Source organism: Seriola aureovittata, chromosome 20 (assembly GCF_021018895.1).
Source record: "Seriola aureovittata isolate HTS-2021-v1 ecotype China chromosome 20, ASM2101889v1, whole genome shotgun sequence".
Taxonomy (NCBI): domain Eukaryota; kingdom Metazoa; phylum Chordata; class Actinopteri; order Carangiformes; family Carangidae; genus Seriola; species Seriola aureovittata.
In genome coordinates, this window is record NC_079383.1 from 20777530 (window position 1) to 20799602 (window position 22073).

Genomic DNA, 22073 nt, shown 5'->3' on the forward strand with positions numbered 1-22073 from the left:
TTTTTTTTTTTTTCTTTTGAGTGTGTGTGTGTGTGAATAACTCTGTATAGCTGTGTCTGTGGATGTTCAGATATAGAAAGTCTGCACCGCTGGAAGCTCAAGTCTGGATTCTAGGTTTGCGTAATGCTGAGGCGTCCTCTGTTCAACATCTGGATTAACTATTTGGAGTCAGAGCTAGCGGCCCTGCACACACACACACACAAAAAAGAAAAACCTCTTGACTGTCTAGCATATCTTTTATGGAAAGACTGTCCTTTTTTCTCTGGAATTTAACTCCTTTTGACAACCCCCCGAGTTTTGCGCGTAGATTATGTATTCTTTAAAATGGGTGCGAACAATGGAAAACAGTATGGAAGCGAGGGTAAGTGCTGAAAATTACTACTTTCTTTTTATTTGAATTCCCCTTTGAAGAACGAGTTTGTATCAACCGCCCCCCCTTAAAAAACACAACAAAAAACCCCACGTTAAAAAAGACTTCACCGTTATTTACAACAGTTTCTCATCTGACTCCTTCTAAACTAAAAATAGAAAACAATGTGCAGTTTATATTGGTCTGAAGCTTCCTTAAAGCTTGAGTCTTCTCATCAGTTAGCTAGCTTAAAACTAGCACATTCCCTCTATATCTTTGGCTTTCTCTCTGTCAGTCTTCTCTTATCTTGAGTGAAGTTTTTAAACTTTTTAACACCGAGCTCCAGAAACCGTCTCAACCCTGAAGCGTACGAGCCGGAGCTCGTGGCGACTTCTGACTGTTAATTGCGTAGTTTTTAAAATACTTTTAAAGATGTGCAACGTTTTATATTCAACCCTTAAGATATAGGGTGACATCTGGTGGTCATACTGTAAGCCCCCTTTTTATTTCTTTTTTAAACAAAAAGAACTGTAATGTACAACATAAAAGTTAACTTAAAGTCCACGCACTCTAATATGTTTTTTTTACCCACAATTTAACTTTTAATTGTCTATTTATCTGCAGTTAAAGGCAGTTTACATTGTGCTATAATAAAACTGAATGAGGTGACATGTACAAAAACTTATTTGACACAAGTGTCAGGCTTTTTGAGTTGAAGTCAGTAACAGAGGAGATATCTTCAGTCTGTAAGAGTCACTTTAATCAGTCGTACAACAGCTGACTTGGCAGGTTCAACAGGCAGCACCTTGTAGCCTAATTTATGGCTTGTATGTTTGTTTTTAAAGAAAAAGTGTAAGAAAAGAAAAGGTTTCTGCAGGTTTAGTGGAGGTGGGTCAAAGGACTAGTGTTTAGGTCTGTGGGCACTTAGTCATTCTTATCTTGATAAGAGCCAATTCCTGAGATTTTTGTCCACAATTCTTTATCCTACTATTGTTTGATTTGGGGGCCATTTTGTGTACACACACACACACACACACACACACACACACACGTACACCTCAGTGCCATATGATCACTGTGTATCTCACAGTGTTTGCTTTAGAGACACGTTGGAAAAGATGTAAAATACCTGCAATGATGAACAACACGCTAACAAGTGTTAGCAGCAACTCCCCCTCCCCTGAGGTGGTTTCTTTCAGGCTGCACCTAAAGGTGACTGGTTTTGTTCAGTAAGTGTTTGGGATGTTTTGGGACGCAGCTGATTGCTGGATGTTGTCGGTGGGCGGAGCGAAAGAGCCGAGGGTCTCTGAGAGGACAGGTTAGATCTGATCAGAAGGAAAATACAAATACCTCTGGTGCCAGTTTCCAGATGCCTGTTACCTCCATATCAATAATGTGCCAATATTGGATTACAGCCCCCCCCCCAAAAAAAGTAATTAATAACGTGATGATTATGGGCAAGCAGGGAGAGCATTCACTGCACTGTCCGCCTCACTCAGCTAGAAGCTTAAACCCAGGGGAAGACAATATTAGGCATTTTTCTAATGATGTTATGACGACCAAAATCTGGATCCGTTCACTCTAGTACCACAATATTGATAAAAATCTCCAAACATGGCATTAATGATCCCAGAATACCAACCCAGCAGGAAAATCAAACTCACCCTCACTGCTATAGGCAACAAGAACAAAGCCTATTACCCCTTCATAGTACCCCTTCTGTCCTCTCTCCACCCCTCTCGCCCACTGTCTTCTTCATCTAAGATGTAATCTTTTCGGCATTAGTTATTCAGAAGAAACCGTGGCCCCGCTGCACCGAAACACATCATTTCTGTCTCCGGAGCAGAAATGTTTGTATAAATAACATTCCAATGTGCTCTCTTCCTAAGTCAATAAGTGCAGAGAAAAGATTGGATCTCATGATGTTAAAAATAACATGTGGACCTCCAGCTCCACCTAGGAATCCGGCCCGTTGAGGTACACGAACAGATTATATCACAAAACCCAAAATCAAATCACCTGTCCGGGAGAAATATGACAAAGACTGTGCAGACTTTATTCTCGCTGCACAATAGTCACTGCCAGTGGCTCACATGGTCACTGTTATACCTTACTATGCAATTAGCACTTGTCAAAGACACACATTACTCTCATTAAACTAAAGTAGAACTACTCAGTCTTTTGTGCTTTTTTGTTAATGTGACATCACCAGATGTTAGGGGGATGATGTCAAACTCCCCCCAGTGAAAACATCTTTAGTGTGCTCACTAGGATTAATTTGATGAGTTTGAGATTGAAAACATTCGTCTTAGCTTTACAGTTTCTGGTTGAAAGTGCAGAGACGCGTGAAGAGATTTTTGGAGTAAAGAAAAGCTTTTGATATGTTTTATAATTAACAATTTAGCAGTCAAAATGTAAGAATTATGGGCATCAGATTAGAGGTTGTTGCATTTTCTGGTGCTTCACCGCAACATGGCTGTTGGCTGAAGCATCAATTCCACTTTAATCCTCAATCCCCCCGTTCACATCGGTCTTCTCTGTCAGAGATACAACAGCACAGGAACTGGTGTATCTGTTTACAGTGCAACCAAACAATCTCAGATTGTTTTTAGTGCAGCAACTACTGTTTATACATTACTGACTATTACTGTTGATGATTTTCTGATCAGTAAATATTGAAAAAAACGTCCATCGCAATTTCCAAAAGTCAAATATTTAAAACCAGCAACTATTGACACTGGAGAAGCTGGAATTATAGAGAAAATTGTTTCTTAAAACTATTAATCACCTGTCAAATTAGTCACCAAATAGTTTTATCTTGATCGACTAATTGATTTATTGTTGCAGCTGCAGTAGCTCCCATTCAAATGGCTCATGCGTAGGTGCCATCACTGATGACATCACTTGATTTCATGACAATCACAAGGGATTATAACTTTATAGATTATGTACATTATACAGCACAGATACAATATACAGTATGTATATATCTGTATATATTGCGTAGTATTCAGGGTATCATCATCCTCACAGTGTCTCAGGCCAGTGGCTTATTTACAAGTGCTGAATTCTGCGGTCAATCGGTCCACATCTGTTTTCAAGTGTGATTCCACAATTAATTACACACTGGTCACAACTATGCAGCAGCCCTCCACCAACACATTATATAAGCAATAAGACAGGAAGCAGGAGCTTTTCTGAAACTTGTTTTTTCCATGAAAGATCCAAAATGCGTCAAGCAAACAGCCCCGCAGAGATCCTCGCGCCCGGGACAGAAATCCCGTAACCAGCTAGATATTAAAATATACTCGCTCGACTTGACCCAGCTTTCGGGCTCAGATATTAGAAAAGTGGTCTGAGTCATTTCAAGGAGCAATAGCAGATGTGTCGGCTCGGTGATGTCACCACAAAATGTCATTCGTACTCATTCAATATGAGCCGCGCTGGTTTTATATTATTACTTCATATGTGCCTTTGGTGTGGCTGTGCACAAGTTGCACGAGCTTTCATATTTACTGCTTATTTCAGGAGCTGTCCGGTCTGTTTAGGTTGCTGCACTTGATCCGCATGTGGGTGTGACTGTTTGGGAATACCTCTCCGGCCCTGTCGTGCCTGGTGAAAGGCTCATACTTAAGTCTCAGGAAAGCCACAAAGCTGCATTTATGAACTGACAGAGGAGTAAAATGCCATAAACAACTGCTCCACGGGGCTGCCTGCAGTCACCATGGCAGTCGAGCCCGTCGCTCTCCGGCAGCAGAGGCATTCAGAGAGGCATCGAAGAGAATATGTCTTTGAAATGTGGCTCTCCTGTGTGTGACTGTGGAGAAATCCGACTTCTCAGTCCAATAATGCAAACAAAGGAGCAGGTCTTACATTCATGTAAACGTCATAAAAAGCACTTTGATGTGGCACTTACAAGCTGAGACGTATGGCGATGATACATGAAATTTATCACTCATTAAATAGAGTGATTGCTTGTATCTTGTGCAGGAGTGTTTCCTCCAAGGACGTGAAGGCTGAAAGGGGATTTTGAGAGACTTTTATTCTTCACTTACTCAAACGAACCAGCAGAGACTTTGTGCATGTGCCAAGGCCAACCATTCATCCAAAATTGAGGAACATAAAAGTCATGAAAGCAGAGACTGATGGGCTTTATAATCCCATACACTTCTTGCCTCTTTACCGTCGTGAAAGCGACCATTCCGCTTTATCTCGGACAGACGCTCTTCAGCATTTAAGCATCAAAACAAAAAGTGCGTTTTTATGTTTTTATGCGACAAGATTAATGTTTTTTTCAGCTTACATTCTGTATATATGACGGTAAAAGTGATGCAACACAAGTCATCTTAAAGTTTGCAGTTCGATGTCCCAGCAATCTTGTTTTTCTTTCCCGTTTCCCCCTGCAGGTAAAGGGAGCTCAAGCATCTCTTCTGACATAAGTTCGAGCACAGATCACACACCAACTAAAGCTCCAAAGAATGTGGCTACCACCGAAGGTAAGGCATCTGGTGCTCATTAACCAAACTCCCCTCCCTTCTCCTTTACCCTCCTCTTCTTCTTCTTCTTCTTCTTTTCCTCCTCCCGCCCCTCTCTTTTTCTCCTCCTCATCCACTTTCAGCGCTGCCTATTTTTGGAGAGAAACCTGTGTGTTCCTGGGATAACCCTAAATTGAAAACAAACTCTCGGCTCCCATCAGAACCCAGAAAGCAAAGGCATTTTTTTGGGCTTTGTTTTAGAAGAAGAAAAAAAAAAAAAGAAAGAAAAGAAAACCCACTTCTGGCTTCTCATTGTAGAAGAATGCTTATCTAAACTGTGGTCGTATCAGGCTCAAAGCATTGCCAAGGAGGGAGGGAGGGGAGGTGCGTGTGCTGGAGATAGGAAGGCGAGAGGGATTTTGCCGGAGACGGAGGAGAAGGAGAGCTTCACCTTCTGCTCACGCTCCCTTCTTACTCCTCTCCATGCAGCTCTCTGGCTCCCGCCTGCCCAGGCGCTCGTCCAACCCTGGCAGCGAGTGAACGCAGGGAGCCGCTCCTCTTTGTCAGGAGCGTATGTGTTATGAATGTAAACTGTGCGGCTCGCTGTAACGCTTCAGAAACACTTTGCAGCTGACGGATGACTTCTGAAGCCTCCTGTCAGCACCTGTCTCCGAACGTGGATCCCTCTCATGCATCTTTAACAAACTGTCAGTCGTTTTATCAGCTGAGAAAATGAAAGTATTTCAATCCCAGGTGCTATGTCTCAACTGTCTTAAATCTTTCTGGATGAAAAACATTTGTATACTCATGATTTATTTATTTTTTTAAATAAATAAACTAAACCATCATATTTTTCCTTTAATCTCTGAGAAAAACAAAAAACTATGTATTAGTAAATATTTACATGTGTTGGCCCCCATTTGTTTGTTTTTTTGTTTACAAGAAAACTGCACTGGGGCCATATCCACTCATAAAGTTGACATGGCTAAGTGTTCATTTTGATGAACCGCTCCGCTCTGTTCACCAGCTAGCAGCTAACTTTAACTTTAACCCCCTTCTCCTCCGGTCAAAAAAAACCCGCTAAGATCCGCGACTCTGCAGAAGACGTGGGTATTTAACGATCAAGACACTGAACGAGCTAAATCACCGATCGAAGTCTCTCACAGAACCGTCTGCGACACCTTTCACATTCATCCATTGTTAATGTAAACTAGCAGACCTGTTTTCATCAGCTTTGCAGCCTCTTCTAAATATCTCATGGCTAATGTCACCTATCACTAAAAACGTACATGACAATATAAAGCATCTTGCGCTTCATTATCTCCGTGTGTTTAACTTCCACTGGGCAGGAAATATCGAAAGAGATTGAGTCACACGGTGAAAATGAAACCTCAGAACTCGGTGAAGTAAACGCTGAGTCATTGTTATTGATCAAAGACCTTATCAACCCCCCTGCCCCCATAGATACCGTCTCCCTTCGTGCCGCGCTCCCTCTCCCTCTGAGTTGACCGGTGAGTCACCGACTGTTTTGCACGCTCATGCACACACACACATAAACACACACACTCACCCTGATCCTCTCGTGCATTGTCATCACCAATCATAAATTTGCTGTGGCATGATGAATGTAGTATTCTTGTGGCTTGGAGCTGCCCACAAGAAAACAAATAGCAGCTACAGCCTGTGTTTATAACTGTCCCTCAGCTTCAAGATTTCAAGGTGTTTCTCAGAGAGAGAGAGAGAAAAAACGAAAAACTCCTCACGAGTCATCTGATGCTCTTTTGGTTTCACGCAAGATGTGTGTCAATTAGTTTATTTTAGCGCGGTTAATTTACTGATTAACCTCGCCGAATAAAGAGTGGAATGCACCGTGATCTGCGGACAAGGCTGATTACCGTTACTTCACTCGGCTTCACTGGAAATGCTGACTCACTTGGATCCGTCCATTGAAGAACCGCTGGACGTGCACCCAGAGTATTTTTGGGGAAATCGATAATTGTCCTGAATGTGTCCACTTGGAGAACAACCTGTGAAGATAGAAATATATAGACAAGAGTATAGTTCATGGCCAGTGGCTTCCCAACCATAATTTCCCTCCTGTGTTATGACTGAAATTGTTATTTTTTTCTCCATGCTAAGTGGGAGTAATTACATGGTCTGGAACCACCATGGCCACAGTCAAATCCCCCCTCCTTAAAAAAGCATAGACACACACGTGCACACACACAAATACACACACACTCACACACTCACACACTCACACACTCACACACGCAGTGGCAGATCATACAGTCCTTGCCCACCTCGTCCTGTGGTCCACTAAACTAATCAGGAAGCAGTCTGGGCTGTTTCCCCACCACACACTGGGAGTATTCATGTTAGGGCCTACAGTTTCCTCATGCTGCAGTGATGTCACGGCATTAATAAGGTTAGTTAGGTAGTTAGTTAGTTAGTCAAAGTCAAAGAAAAAGATCATCTCCAGGGTTTCTCCAAGTGACATGATTCATATATAATGATTTTACTTAGCTGGACATGTTGCTGTTAAAACTACATTTTCTTTATCGCTGAAGAACAAACCACTTCTTTTCTTCCTGACTGACATTCTGCAGCTGCAGCGTTATTAATTTAACTTGATGCAATTCTAATCTGAATAAAAATAAAACTTTTCTTCATCAGATAAGGCAAAATCTGAATTATTAGGTATTTACACTCATAAAATACAACTTAAAATTAATTTTTAAAAACTTTTTTATTACCATCTTCTCAAAATCGTTCATTTTGACATGAGAACTTTGTTAAAATTAAAACCCAATATGATCATATTAACTTGGAAAACTGTCACATTACAGAAGCTAAAGAACTGCTGTTTAGTAACTTTTATATAGATATAATGATAAATGCTTGAAACACAGTGGCAGAAGCAGCAACATTAACGAACATCATCATAGTCATCAGGTCGTACCAGGCGAGCGAGAGTGGATTTTATTCTTGTGGATTCAACTTTTCATTAGTAAAAGAAGAACTGTGTTATTTCTTCTTTCAAAAAAAAAAAAAAAAAATACATACGTGTAAGATCCAAACCAGAGACACTGGCGGTGAAAGGCTGGAGACGGCACCAGTTCCAGGAATGTTTCGCTCTTTTTTTATTTTATTTTTTTCTTCCTCAAAACAAAAACCTGTGCCATCGGAAGAATCCGAGAGATGCTGTATTCACCTCACGATTCCAGACTTAGTGGCTTCAAAGTCAATAAACCGTAACATTGAGTTATTGTCCGGGCCCTAATGTCAGTATGCAGGATGGAAAGTAGGCCATCGCCTTGTCTTCCCTTCACTGCTCCAACATCTATCGCCGCAAAATCAACATTAGGAAGTTACACTCATTCTGGTCCTGAAAAACAAACTGTGCTGGGCAGTCATCTGGCAAGTTTTTGCAACGTGTCTCTGTTTTCATTTATTATTTAGACGGGCTTGTGGTGGCCTGACCCAGTTGAGTTGCTTATTAGCTGCAGACTGAAAGGCACAGTCCTGGACAGTAAATCCTTCTTGTGGGATGAAATTGAGTATCTCCCAGCAGGGGTTACACTGTGACCCCGTCTGGGCCTCAAGGGTTTGCTTTGGCACCGTCGAACTCAGGGTACCTTAGGAATGTGGCTCAGACATGGCCGGAGCAGAACTAACAGCACCCTGAGTCGCTCAGCCTGTGTGTTGTAACTCTCGAGGGGCCGTTTTTTTGATCCCGCTGCATCAGTCGGAGCTTGTGCCAAAGCTTTTAGCCACTAGTGTAGTAACACAGACTCGCAGCGGTGTGTGTCGGTCTCGCCGAAGCGGCCATGCTTTTTGGGGTCATCACACGTTTTTATAATGGCACCAGGAAGGTAGCAGAGGCGCAGGAGGCGACGGTGGGAACAATGAGCATGACGCCTTCCTCTCTGTGCGGCGAGGACCAACCAAACAGTGATAACGCTGTCCTTCCGTTCTACCCCCCCCCCCCAACGCTGTAGTAAACGATTACACTGTAAACATGCCGTGATCTATATGCAGTTCTCTATATGCTTATCAGACACACATTCTTTAGATTATGTTTTGTATTTGCATAAAGTCATTACAGCTCTGTAGCTCTGCAGAAACAGACTGGAGCTGGAACTAATTACAACAATTATTTCCACTGTCAATAAATCTGCTGATTATTTCATATACAGCTGATTAATCATTTAATCCATAAAATGTTTAAGAATCTGTGGGGGGAAAAAAAATGGCATGAACAGTCTGAAAGTTAAAGATTTTTCATTTACTATCATATATGAAAAGAGAAAAAGCAGCAAATCCTCACATTTGAGAAGCTCAGCGCACCGGACCTCGGTTGTCATGGTTACGATACTACAACCTACCGTTGTTGCCAGTGGTTACTGTAATAACGGTCACGGCTTGGTCAGGTTTTGGAAAAGATCGTGGTTTCGGTAAAAAAAAAAAAAGAGAAGTGCTTCCTCAACATTAGACGGTCTTTGTCGTCATGGTTACAATATAAGCCGCTGGTTTCGCATGGGAACGCCTTTTTCCCTTCGCTCCTGTCATAGTTACCACGACCACTAGGTGTCGCCTAGCAACAAAACGCAACATCATCGCAATAACTTGCTGCACAAACGACCTATGGGCTACAAGGAGGGCGTTCTCGAAAGGACACGCATTAATTCTAACAATAAATACTCCCAATATTAATCGCTTTGCGTTCCCAGAATTCCCACATCGCTGTCCACGAAGACGCTGTGAGGGTCAGCTGTCCAGTCTAAACAGCCCCACCAGAAACCCCCCCCCCCCCCCCCCCCTGTCTCCATCATGTTAATATGTTTGCCCTCCCAAGGGCAACAAATCCCTCACACTTCATCTGCAAACGAAACCTCGCACGCCAATGACCCATTTACTTGTGTTTACTCAACCGGATATATAGTGTTTCACTGTTGATCCTCGCCGTGCCAAACATGAAAGAGGCTGCAGTGAGGTGTGTGTGCGTGTCATTGCCGGGACGTTTTCCCCCTTTTGCAGAGAGTAAATTTAACCTGTTCTCCTGCACTTTTGAGTTGTAAATATAACTTTTTAAAAAATGTTTTATCATTCATCTGTAGTCATTACCGCAGCATTTCTTGTAAGCTAAACAACTCTGGGCAAACTTGGAGCTGGTGTGACAAATTTATCTTTCTGAGGCCTCGGCGAAACTTAATGCTGCATTTGTTCTGCTGCGCTACAGCTGCGTTGGAAGTTCTCAAACAGGCAGGAGGCGTTTGTTTAGATGAAGAGACATCTGTTTCAAGGGGGAAATGTTTGGCAGGTGATTGGCTATCTTATGGAGGATTAGGGGAAATAATGTCGGAGATTGTTCTTGGTTTTTCTATGCACATAGATTCACGGCCTCGAGAAGTTTCTGCTCATAAACTGCAGGCCGCACTGCTGGAAAAAAAGAATCTGTCCCTTTTCACCGCTTTGACTCGGGACACAGAGCAGCAGCCTGCAGTTATTTTAAGACTTTTTTTTTCAACAAGCCTGTAGCAATTGTAATGAGAAATATCAGCGGTTTACTTCTAATCCTCGTTGGAAATTGTCTACGTAAAGAGAGAAGACAGAGAAGTAAAGAATGCCAATGCTATTTCCCCCAGATTTTCTCCATCAGCTGTCCTCGCTCCTCCCCCTTCCTTTCTACCGCTCTCGGAGAGCCAGGAAATCTCAGCAGAAGAAGAAAAAAAAAAAGAAAAAGCGCAGAACAAGGCGGTGAAAGAAAAAAGAAAACAAGTGAAAGCAGTTTACTAAAGGAGTTTGGGGGTGGTGGGGGTGGTGGTGGTGGGGGGGGGGGGGGGCAGAAAGCTGAGCTCTCCATCTCATAACTCTTCTCTGATTACTGCCCAGGTTCTTCTCGTCCTCCGTCTCAGAGAGAGGAAGCGCTGGCCTCGTTGTTTTCAATGCACAGGGTCACATTTTTCACTTCTACTACAGCAGCGTTGTTTGACAGGAGTTGGGAAAGGTGCCACCTGGGCCGGGAAAAAAAAACACGCTCCTGCTTCCTGTAAGATTTTGGCTCGCCCGGTTAATGTTTTCACTGTGACACACCTGGGTTTTTCGGGGCTTTTATGTGGCGATACGACCACGCTATAGAGGACAGGCTGAACCGACACATTAGACTCCCCCCCTCCCCTCTTCGCATACTGTGGTTTGTTTCATTACGTAACGAGGGAAGTGTCAGTCGTGGCTGAAGCTGCAATGGTACAAAAATGAGAGGAAAATTTCTCTCTGGACGGTGTTCCTCAGGGAGTCTCGGTTCTATCAGTTCTGTTTTATAGAACCATGTCTTTAAAGAGCAACCCGCTCTTTTTAGCCATGCTATAACGGTACGGCTCCTGGGGGACGTCAGTGTCAGTCGACACCTTTGGTCCGAGCTGAAACATCTCAACAACTGTTGCCACGCAGTTAATGTGTGGTACACACATTAATCTGAGCTGTCATAACTTTGTTGGTCCTTTCACTTTCCATCGAGCACCGTCATGTTGCGCCTGTGAACCTCCTGCCGTTAGCGCGTAGCATGCAGTTCAAAGCACAGCCGTACCCGTGAGTGCAGCCTCATACAGCTGCTAGCATGGCTGTACACTTAGTCATATTATTTTAAGAACATTTGTGGTTGTGTATAACTTGGCTCTTTTCATATAGAACAAGTTTGACTTTAACTGCAGTAGAAAGAGGAAACATTTGTTTTGGCTGCTATTAAAACCTTTTTGATGACTCAGGTCCTCGATAACTAGTTGTATGAATGTTCATAAAAGGGAAAAATATTTTATTATATATATATATATATATATCGACATATAACTCTGATTTTAATTGAATTAAAATTAAAATGACAAAGACACAAAAGGATCTTCTATTAAAGGAACAGTTTGACATTTTAAGAAATACACTTGTTCACCTTCTTGTTGAAAACTCGATGAGATGAAATATCCTAAAAATGAAGATGAGTACCTGCAGCCGTTTAGCTTAGCATAACCACAAGAAGCTGGGGGGAAACGGGAAGCCTGGTGAGAGGACTGTGATGTGCAGCTGGTGTAAGGTTTCTGGCACAACGTGCACAGAGGAAGGAAAAATGTCTAAGGAGGTCGAAACTCCGGCAACACTTAAAGTAAACAGAAGAACTTTGTTATTAGACTGATGCGTTTCGGCTTGTGGCCCTCATCATGCATCATATCCAAACACATACATATCTGCCAATGGGGCTGCTCTGCAATGATGGGTTGGGCCTAACGTCACTTGTTTTATACATTTCTTTTTCTCTTGCATGCTGCAGTGGAAGCGTTGCTGGAGTTTTAGAGTCATCATGTGTAGCTGCCATGACGGTCCTGCACTCGTCCCCTCTATAAACTGCACTTCTAACATATATGACAAAATTATAACCTCCCTCTGGAGTTAAAGTGAACCCTTTTCTGTCAGGAGTTTATTACCGCAAGAGTTCCAGCACTTCTCTTGTTCTGTTGCTTTAACCACATGAGATCATTACATTTGCTCCTCATCACAACCAAATCAACCGTTTGGGCCAGCGCTCACTTTTCCATTCCTTTCTGATGTGCAGTTCATCTTGGTGCGTGTGCTTGTGTGTGTGTGTGTGTGTGTGTGTGTGTGTTACCCTCAGTCATTTAACATGACTGTCACTCCACACTCTAACCCTTCTCACACACCACTGCCAAAAAGGATAAACTGTACAGCGAGGCACCTCATGCACATGATTCGCCCCATCTTTGACATCTTGATTTAACAACTTGACAAAAAAAAAAAAAAAAAAAAAGACATCATCTTGAATTTTCAGTAATTTGCCAAAGGTCAGATCAATTTTGACTGATGCCAAAATTGCTCGTGGAGCCTTAACTGTCATCTCCATCCTGGAAATTTTGTGCTGTAATGAATGGACAGACGCAAAAGGCTCGTTTTTGAATTTGCCTTTAGGATATCGGGGCGTCTGCTGTCCTCCTCAGCTGAGGATTTATAAAGTGACGAGGGCAGAGTGTGGAGACGTTTTTTGTGTCTTCCGAGCAGACAGGAGGGCTTTAAGAGGCGGAAAACTCCCATAAGGAAATTAGTCGTGATGTGGGGAAAGAGCGTTATAGTTCCTGGCGAATGCATGAGTCAGATCTGTTGCTGCGCGAGCTTCAAAAAAAGAAAAAGAAAAAGAAAAAAGGATCTCGTGGACTGAGTGAGTGTGAGAGTCTCTGCAGTCCAGAAGTAGAGGAGCTGTGTGGGGGTTGTGTGGAGCTAAGGAGTCTGTTTCCTGTCCGAGTGTGCACATTGTAAAGGAACCAGCAGGCCCCTATTGTCTTTCTGGGTTGTGTTGTGACGCAAGACCTTCCTGTAGTGAAGGCTTTGCTGATAGCCCAGCCGCCACACTGTACGGTAATATCAACTTCCATGTATTCAATAAAACCTGAGACAGACCCAGATGTTTTTTATCCCTGGAGTTCTCTCTCTCTCTCTCTCTCTCTCTCTCTCTCTCAGTCAGATGTTTCCCTTCCACGTAACCGTTTATTGCTGATAAATCAATTGTGTTTCTGATTCTCCTTCAGTCAAATCCCCCACTGCCTGGTTGTTGTTTTTTTTATTTTATTATTTTTTTATTAGCTGATACTTCACCTTTAACACTTCCCCCTCATTTCTGTGTTGATTCCGGATTTGAGTCTCTGACTCACGGGAAGAAAATGAGCATCTCTTGGCGGAGAGGAGTCACAGTGCAGAGCGGGGGAACATGTCACAGGCCTAATGGCATTGAGGTAATGGATTGGTCTGTCCTGCCAGATGCAGCGGTAATAATCCTACAAGCTCCAGACAGGGTCTTAGCAGAGCTTCACAGCGCTGCAAGATCCTGAGAGGAATCCCTGTAGCTTTACTTTATGACCAGACTGCGTCAAAGTCTGGGTTGACCCTGCCTGTGCACTTGTCTCTGTCTCTGCTAAAGTCTGCAGGCGCTTTTGCCAATTTATCTTCCCTCTTTCTTTTCTCTATTTTCTTTTGCTTCCCCTTAAAAATCTGTTTTTGTGCGTTACTTTTTATTTTTTTTAATTCATCAGGTCTTTGTCATTAAGGCGACATAACACCGAACATTCACACAACACTTCTTCATTAGGCGGGCAGGCAACTTGTCGCTCCAGTGATCACTCCAATTGATTTACATTGAACTTCTGGTATCAAAGCACGATCCAGATGTGTCTCAGAAGTCAGGCTGTAGCTGATGTTAATGGGATCCTGCTGCGGCGCTGCTGTGGATCAGCTTAGATTTGGGTATTAGTGGCAAATGATTTCAGCCAAGTATGCCTTGCTGTGGCTATATGCGCATTCAAAATGCATGAGTTTCTCTTTCATTTCACCACTGCTCTTGTTGTTCTTTGTCCAGAGCAAAGACCAGATGTTCCACTGTTTCTCCTCTGATTTCCTAAACCAAGCTGAGTCTTCCACCATCTGCTCTCGCCGTGCCTCCGAGAGACGTTTAACAGCTGTACGGTATTTGTTCGGTTAATGATAGGTCCGCGGTGATACGGAGATATAAAACACAACACCTCTGCTTCACTTTGCTCAGTTTTCAGCAGGAACTAATACTTAAAGAAAAGTGAATTCTTTTCATGCTTTGGAGTTTGGAGCTGCAGGTAAAATGCTCTGAAGTGGCCACACAGTTCCCAACAGTCCTAACCCGAGGTCCACTTACTAGCTTTTTTCTTTTTTGTATGGAGCTTTCACTTGCATCAGATGGTCCTTATTAGCGGATAAAGTTTGCTTAGTTGCCATGGCGACATGCAAGCTCGGTAGCTCTTATGATTTCATAGCACTTCTAGGACTTCTCATCCACGATGGCTTATAAATTGAGCCTGAATTTCATTATTAATCCTAGAAAACTTCGTTTTTTGGGGGGGGGGGGGGTTTTGACAATAACAATCCTGACTCAAGGTTTTCTTACTCGTGAAAGTTCCATTAAAAGGTAGTCACTGGCGCTTGAGTGAGGTCAGGGTCGAGACTCAGCTTCCAGGCTGAACAATAGAGTTGAAAACTGTTTTTGTTTGACTTTTAAAGGGGATAGGCAGCTTTACTATAATAGTAATATTGCGAATATTTCACTCGTAAGATCGTTGTCAACAACTTCCTCATTGCTTATTGTCAAACAATCGTTAATTGTGATTGGATAAACAGGCGTCTCATGCAGCCAGAAAACAGATAGATAACACCTGGACTTCCTCAAAGTGATCCACGTCTTATCTTTATCCAAAATCCACCTCAACTAAGCATCTGTGAATCTGTCTTCATTTAACTTTCCCCACCAGCTGTGTGACAGTGTGTCCTGGTATACAGGGGTGGGGGGGGGGGGCTGGATGTAGTCTTAAGTAGTAGCACTGTTTTTCTCCACGGCTTGGATCACTCTGTTGATCAGCGACACATGTAATTACGCAATTTGGAAACGTCTCCTTGGCCAGTGGCATGATAGCTCGGACCTCGTTCATCCATCAAAACTAATGACTCAAGAAGTGTGTCTGTGTCACGCCTGCACTCTGTGGAAAATCTGATCTTCTGCTGGATGTTGTGATTTTGGCAACGCGACGCTTGTGTAAACCTTTTTTTTTTTCTTGTTGTGATGCTGCAGGATTGATCGCTGATTGAAGCCGTTACATCATCTTTTTCTTTTATTTTTAAAAATGAAATGGAGTTGCATGCACCAGATGCCAGAAACATACTGATTTCCACTTGTTTGTATAGCTCTACGTCACATAGTGTGTGGTTCCAGCCATGTTGGATAAATCCACAAACACTAGGTATTAACTCAGGAATCTTGCAATATTTATAATGTACTTGAATAAACATAAAAACCCAAGGAGCACCACTGTCATGGCATATTTGCACAGGTGTGTGAAATTTGAAATAGATGAGGTGTTTATAATGGCCTCAGACCATAAAATCCTTTGTATTAAGCTAAAAAAAAAAAAAAAAAAAAATGCATTATCATGAGAGAAATCCAAATGAGAGTAACGCGGGCCAAGATAAGCTAGATGACCTCAAGGAAATGAACCCTACACATTTATAGTTGAACTAATCATAGACGGACCACCCACAAGAATGTGATGCATTAAACCTGAGGTCAGTCGTTTCCCACAAGAACGATTAAATCCCACAACCTCACGAAAGCTGAATAAAATGTGTTTTGCTGCAGATTCGCTGCGTCTTGGACGAGCGGCCTTTCCTTATTTTTGCTCGAGTTTGGACGCGAGTGAGACTTTTAGGGCACACAGGAGGCCGTTTTTAAAGTAGCTGCGAATCGGAGGACATGTTCCCGGGAGGACGTAGCCTGTGGATGTCATCAGAGGCGGACTGAGCCGAAGGTCTGGAATACAGATCCTGCAGGACGGCCGCAAGGAAAAGGACGGTGTCGCTGTCCAGCTGTCTGTCTCAGCACACAAATCCACATGACAGGCAGGATGCTGTCAATTTGTCATGCAGATGCTGACATACGCTTGTGTAGAAGCAGCTGCCTGTTGGCCTCCGAAGCCAACACAATTCAATTACGGTTCAATCTACATGACTGCAACTAGAAATGTAAGTTAATACACTGTTAATATGGAAATCGCAGGTTTGCAAAAGTCCAGATGACAATATAATGTATTAAAATACAACCCTGCAAGCTGATAATAACGCCCGGAGGTGGCTCAGGCTTTTAAATTGCAAGTATTTCTTGAAATATGGAACAAAATGAGGAATTAAAAGTCCAGTTCAGCCCTTAAAAACCAAGATTAGACAAGATCCAGGAACCACTGGAACAATGTTCCTGCGGTCGAGATGCAGGTAAAGCTCCTGAGTTCCTAGAAAAGTTTTCGTTGGTGATCAATTGGTTCAAGCATCGACTGTAGGAAGTAGATTCCTCCTGTAAAAGGCAAGTGAGGTTCCCTTTAAAGGTTCCTCAACAGGTTCTTGTGGTGGGAAAAGGGCCGGTTGGTGTTTTTGGTAGTGGTTCTGTATAGGTTCCTGAGTTCCCATAAAGGTTCCTTGATTCTTGGAAAGGTGTAACATTAATGCCACATGGTCAAGTGAAAATCTTTGACCACAATTTATCGCCTTTCACAATTCCCTCCGACACATCTGTAAGTGTTTTATGAGTACGATTCACTCGAGAGAATTTTCCGGTATCATCGCGGAACTATTACTGTCTCACAACAGGATGCTTTTATTTTGAAAGATGATAAGACTTCATAAAGCCTATGAACTCACAGTTTGACAGCTGTAAGTGACATCATAAGCGTGACTTCTTGAAATGCTTTTAGTGATGACTATCAATCCAAATGAACTCCTCAAGAACTGGTTTTATTTTTTTGAGGGGGGGGGGGGTTCGCGGGACACAGATAGCATCAGAGAAGAGCACTCAGTGTCCCAGTGTGATGGGTCGACCCCGGGAATCAGATCCAACGCTTCATCCAGTGAAGACTGAGGCTCCGTCCTCTCACGCCACAGTGATGGGATCCAGCCACCGCTTCTCACAGCTGCGTCTTCAGCCAATGGTCGGCAATCAGCGCACATCTGTCGGGAGGGCCTCAGTGTTTACACAGGGCTAACCGTACATTGTTAGCCCCGGCACCGAACTCCTCAGCTGCTCGCTTTGAAGCTGCAGAGTTCATCCGATGAAGAGGCCCTGTGACTGCTGCCCAAACGCCTGGAAGATAAATGTGACACATTTTTTCCCAAACACCCCCAAAAACATGATAACGACACCGATGGAAACTCCCCCTCACTGACGATAAAAGCTGCTGTGGCTATGGCACCATCACCTCAGTCCCTGCACTTCGTTCTGTGGCCTTTTTTGTGTATTTTTCTTCCTTCCACAAATAACTGTCAAATATAATGTGACATTATCTCATTTCTAGCACAGATGCAGCAAAGATTCATGGAATTAATGTAAGTGATTAATATCGAGCATTTTCTACCAGAAGCCCTGAAAGGAAAGGGGTTTTTATTATTATTTTTTATTTATTATTTTATTATTTATTATTTATTTATTTATTATTTTTAAACTCAAAATATTTTTTTCACTTGCCACAAAAAAAAAAAAAAAATATGTTTTTGTTTCCACAGATGAAAAAAAGAAAATTTGAAAAATTATCCAGGTAAAAGAAAATAAAAAATTCACTTGCCTTTCAGGGCAATGAAATGTAAATTGTCTGGTCTAAAAGTCTTGATTTCTGTCTCTTGCAAGTCCCCAAACTTTGCTGAGTTGCAAACTAAATCTAGTAGTATCTCTTTAAGATGCTAAGCTAGTTTTTTATTGCATGGAAACACTTACTCTCGGTCTTACCAGCAGCGTCACCATGAGCTGTCGCCGCCCCCCCCACACACTCTGTAAAACCCACACATTTAAATACAGTCACTGAAGGACTGTTTTTAGTTGTCAGAAGTCATTCTAAGAAGTGGAGGAAATTACTTGTGGAAATATAAGTGCATGAGTCAGGTTACAGTATTCATTGCAAAATTATTCTTGGAATGCACTTCATGTCACAGATTGATGATATTAAACAATGTATCTGAGAGTGGATTTTTCCATTAACAGAAGTGGAAACAGGACGACGCTGATCTTGGCTTCCGATTTGCCAGATTCGGAAATTGAGCAAAAAAAAAAAAAAAAGGTTCTGAGTATTTGCACCAGTTATTGTTCTGAGAAAGTCGTAGAGATCGCAGTAAAAGTCTCAACACTGCTTAGAGATCACAGTGGACCGGGCCTGTAGCTCAGAAAGCTTCTGGGCCTCACACTCGACAAACCAGGATTAGATTAGACTCCGAAGCTTCAGGTTTTTGAAAACACGAAGTCTGTTTGTGAAAATCTGTCGTGTGCAACATGTGACAGGACGAGCAGACGTCCGTCAGGTTTAAAGGGTCACAGCACAGAAGAAAAGTGGGAATCACTGTCATTTCAAACAAAGTTTTTATTACTGACTTCAGGCTTTAACTCTCTTTGTCTCTCTCTCTTTTCTCTTTCTCTCTTTCTCCTCCTCCTTCTCTTCAGGTTTAGACTCCAGCACCAGGACTCTGAGCACCCCCAGCCCCGGTCTGATTCTCCCATCCAAGTCCTCCTCTCTCTCCTCGCCCGCCCTCTCCAGCAACGGCCATGAGACCAACTCCTCGTCGTCCTCCTCTGCCCCCGCCGAGACGGTCGCCGTGGTCCACCCCCAGCCCGGCACTCACACTCGCTCCCGCCAGTCAAAAACCCACCACCACGCCCCCATCGACCTCCTCCCCGACCACACCCTTCTGCAGATCTTCTCCCACCTCCCCACCAATCAGCTGTGCCGCTGCGCCCGCGTGTGCCGCCGCTGGTACAACCTGGCGTGGGATCCGAGGCTGTGGGGCACCGTCCGGCTGACGGGGGAGCTGCTCCACGCTGACCGTGCCATCAGGGTCCTGACCCACCGGCTGTGCCAGGACACCCCCAACGTGTGTCTGACCCTGGAGACGGTGGTGGTGAACGGCTGCAAGAGGCTCACCGACCGGGGGCTGCACGTGGTGGCTCAGTGCTGCCCGGAGCTCCGTCGCCTGGAGGTCGCTGGCTGTTATAACATCTCTAATGAGGCTGTGTTTGAGGTGGTGTCCCGCTGCCCCAACCTGGAACACCTGAACCTCTCAGGTAAAAAAAAAAAGGAAGCATTTCTTGCATGTCATATTCTGTAAGATCCGTCTTTCATTGGCGGCTAAAGGCAGGTTTATGCAGTCTTATTGAGGAGTGGCCGCTACCTTACATCACGCACGTGTGGATTTACCTCAAAGAATCCCTCCTCTCAGCCCTCCCCAGTCTCATTTCTTCTAAAGCTGGTAAAATCATTAGAGGAGCGGGGAGAAGCTCTGCCAACCTTAAGCTCCCATGTGGGAGAAGAAAGACTGTCTTTAGCTGAAAGCAGAACTTACCTCAACATGAGTAAGAGGGCTGGTCTGCTGCTTTCATTAAGGAAGTGACACAAATAACATTGACTTGGACAGGGCTCCGGTGGCAGAGCGATGCCTGCACCATTAGCACCAGGAAGTAAGCCCTTTGTTGCAAAAATAGGTCTTTTGAAAAAGTTGCGGTTTTTATTTGAGAGGCCAAAAATAATGAAATCAAATCTGTTTTGTAACTAAGAAGGACATCAGCCTTTGATTTTTATCCTGATGAACGACCACAGGTTTTGGTTTTCTTGGAGTTGCTTGCTCTCAAAATGTTTTCATGCTTCAAGCACGTAGCCAGACACAGCAGGTTTTACTATGGCGCCCTCTAGTGGCCGATGGCGACTTAAATCAGCCTCCTCAACATCCTTCTGTTGAAAGTATCAGGGGACAAAATCCACAGTTTAGCTTTTCTAAAGTTTATCTGAAGCTAATATCAGGCTTTTATCTATGTATCTATCTAATCTATCTCTAAATCGAGTGGTTTACAGTCTTTTTTAGTAAGAAATTAACACAACCAGTGTTTCCTTCCTGAGTTGGACAGATACTGAAAAAGGCTGTAACTTTGGCAAACAGTGCTAAAGCCTCAACTTAGCTTCAGCTAAACATCTGGAGAGCAAGGAGTGCGGACATTAGAGGCACACATAAGGCCAGTGTTCGTATGGACACCTGGTTTGCTGTTTAAAGACAGACTTGAACATTTGTAAACTTATCCTTTCGTTTCTAAATCATCTTGAGCTGACGACCTTTCCTTCCTCCTCCTCCAGGCTGCTCCAAGGTGACCTGTATCAGCCTTACCCAGGAGGCCTCACTCCAGCTGTCCACTCTGCACGGCCAGCAGATTTCCATTCACTACCTAGACATGACCGACTGCTTTTCCCTCGAGGACGAGGGCTTGCGAACTATCGCCTCCCACTGCCCCCGCCTGACGCATCTGTATTTGCGCCGCTGCACCAGACTGACAGACGAAGCCTTGCGCCACCTGGCTCTCCACTGCCCCTCAATAAGGGAGCTTAGTCTCAGTGACTGCCGCTTGGTAGGCGACTTCGGCCTGCGGGAAGTCGCCCGACTGGAGGGCTGCCTGCGCTACCTGAGCGTAGCCCACTGCACCCGCATCACAGACGTGGGCATGCGCTACGTGGCTCGCTACTGCCCGAGACTGCGCTACTTGAACGCGAGGGGCTGTGAGGGGCTGACAGACCACGGCCTGAGCCACTTGGCCAGGAGCTGCCCCAAACTCAAGTCTCTGGATGTGGGTAAATGCCCGCTGGTGTCCGACAGCGGGCTGGAGCAGCTGGCTATGTACTGCCAAGGCCTGAGGCGAGTGAGTCTCAGAGCCTGCGAGAGCGTAACGGGCAGAGGACTCAAAGCTCTGGCGGCCAACTGCTGCGAGCTGCAGCTTCTCAACGTGCAGGACTGCGAGGTGTCGCCAGAGGCTCTGCGGTTTGTCAGACGCCACTGCCGGCGCTGTGTCATCGAGCATACGAACCCCGCTTTCTACTGAGGCGCGGCGTCCTTGGAACTGGTCCTCTGACAAGTGGATGTTCTAATATTCCTGCTATGGTGTTGGCAGAGTTTTGGCGGCTGAAAACTGGTGTGCAATACTGGCCAGAATTTGTCTCTTTTAAATCCGCTTTGTGACTGTTAATGCTGTCCTTTGAAAATACTTCAGTAGAATGTATTTAACGTATTTATCTGTAAAAAGGCAGAGAAGTACAGTATTTCAATATATTACTTCTTTTCTTTCTTTTTTTGTTTTTGCCAACATCACAATTTGCAACGTAACAACATGCTACAACACTGAGCACTGGGTACAGTTGTGTTACCATTTTAAAGCATTGTAATATATTTTATTTTAAAGTTCATCATCACCTTAAGGCCCTGAATCATAATCATAACCATACATTACTGCATCTATTTATAAACAGCAAGTATCTTCAGACTAAACCACTAAGAATGTAGCTACAGAGCAGCAAACACAGCAGATCTGGTGATTTAGAATATACTCAGTTTCACTTTCTTTACGTTGTGTGCATATGCACTTTATGCAATTGTACTGACAATCACTTCAACTGAGCTCAAAGCGTCGTGTTTTAGATTTTGTCCATAGTATTTCTCTTAAGTAAAGGTTACTGATAGCCAAAACGAATAGAAAACAAACTGTTATGGGACCATTGTTGAAAATAAACAAGAACACATTGCTGCTATAACTGTGCCAATAAAATTCTTCTAAAATCCGCTTCCACAACTGCGAGTGTTTTACTCAACCCCTCATTACCGTCTTAAAGGAT

The 22073-nt window shown here is 43.6% G+C and overlaps 1 protein-coding gene across 1 annotated transcript; it reads left to right on the plus strand.

Moving 5' to 3' along the window:
* The first annotated feature begins 54 nt into the window (after positions 1-54).
* Positions 55-22021, plus strand: si:dkey-192l18.9 (F-box/LRR-repeat protein 7). Its single transcript, XM_056363804.1, has 4 exons — positions 55-361; positions 4756-4845; positions 18872-19489; positions 20550-22021. Exons 1-4 carry the CDS (start codon positions 325-327, stop codon positions 21284-21286), a joined length of 1482 nt encoding a protein of 493 aa, XP_056219779.1. The 5' UTR covers positions 55-324; the 3' UTR covers positions 21287-22021.
* Positions 22022-22073: the final 52 nt, after the last annotated feature.

Coding starts and splice junctions, on each gene's coding strand:
- si:dkey-192l18.9 (XM_056363804.1), top strand. CDS start 325: ATGGGTGCGAACAATGGAAAACAGTATGGAAGCGAGG. Junction 362..4,755: donor AAAACAGTATGGAAGCGAGG/GTAAGTGCTGAA, acceptor TTCCCCCTGCAG/GTAAAGGGAGCTCAAGCATC. Junction 4,846..18,871: donor GAATGTGGCTACCACCGAAG/GTAAGGCATCTG, acceptor CCTTCTCTTCAG/GTTTAGACTCCAGCACCAGG.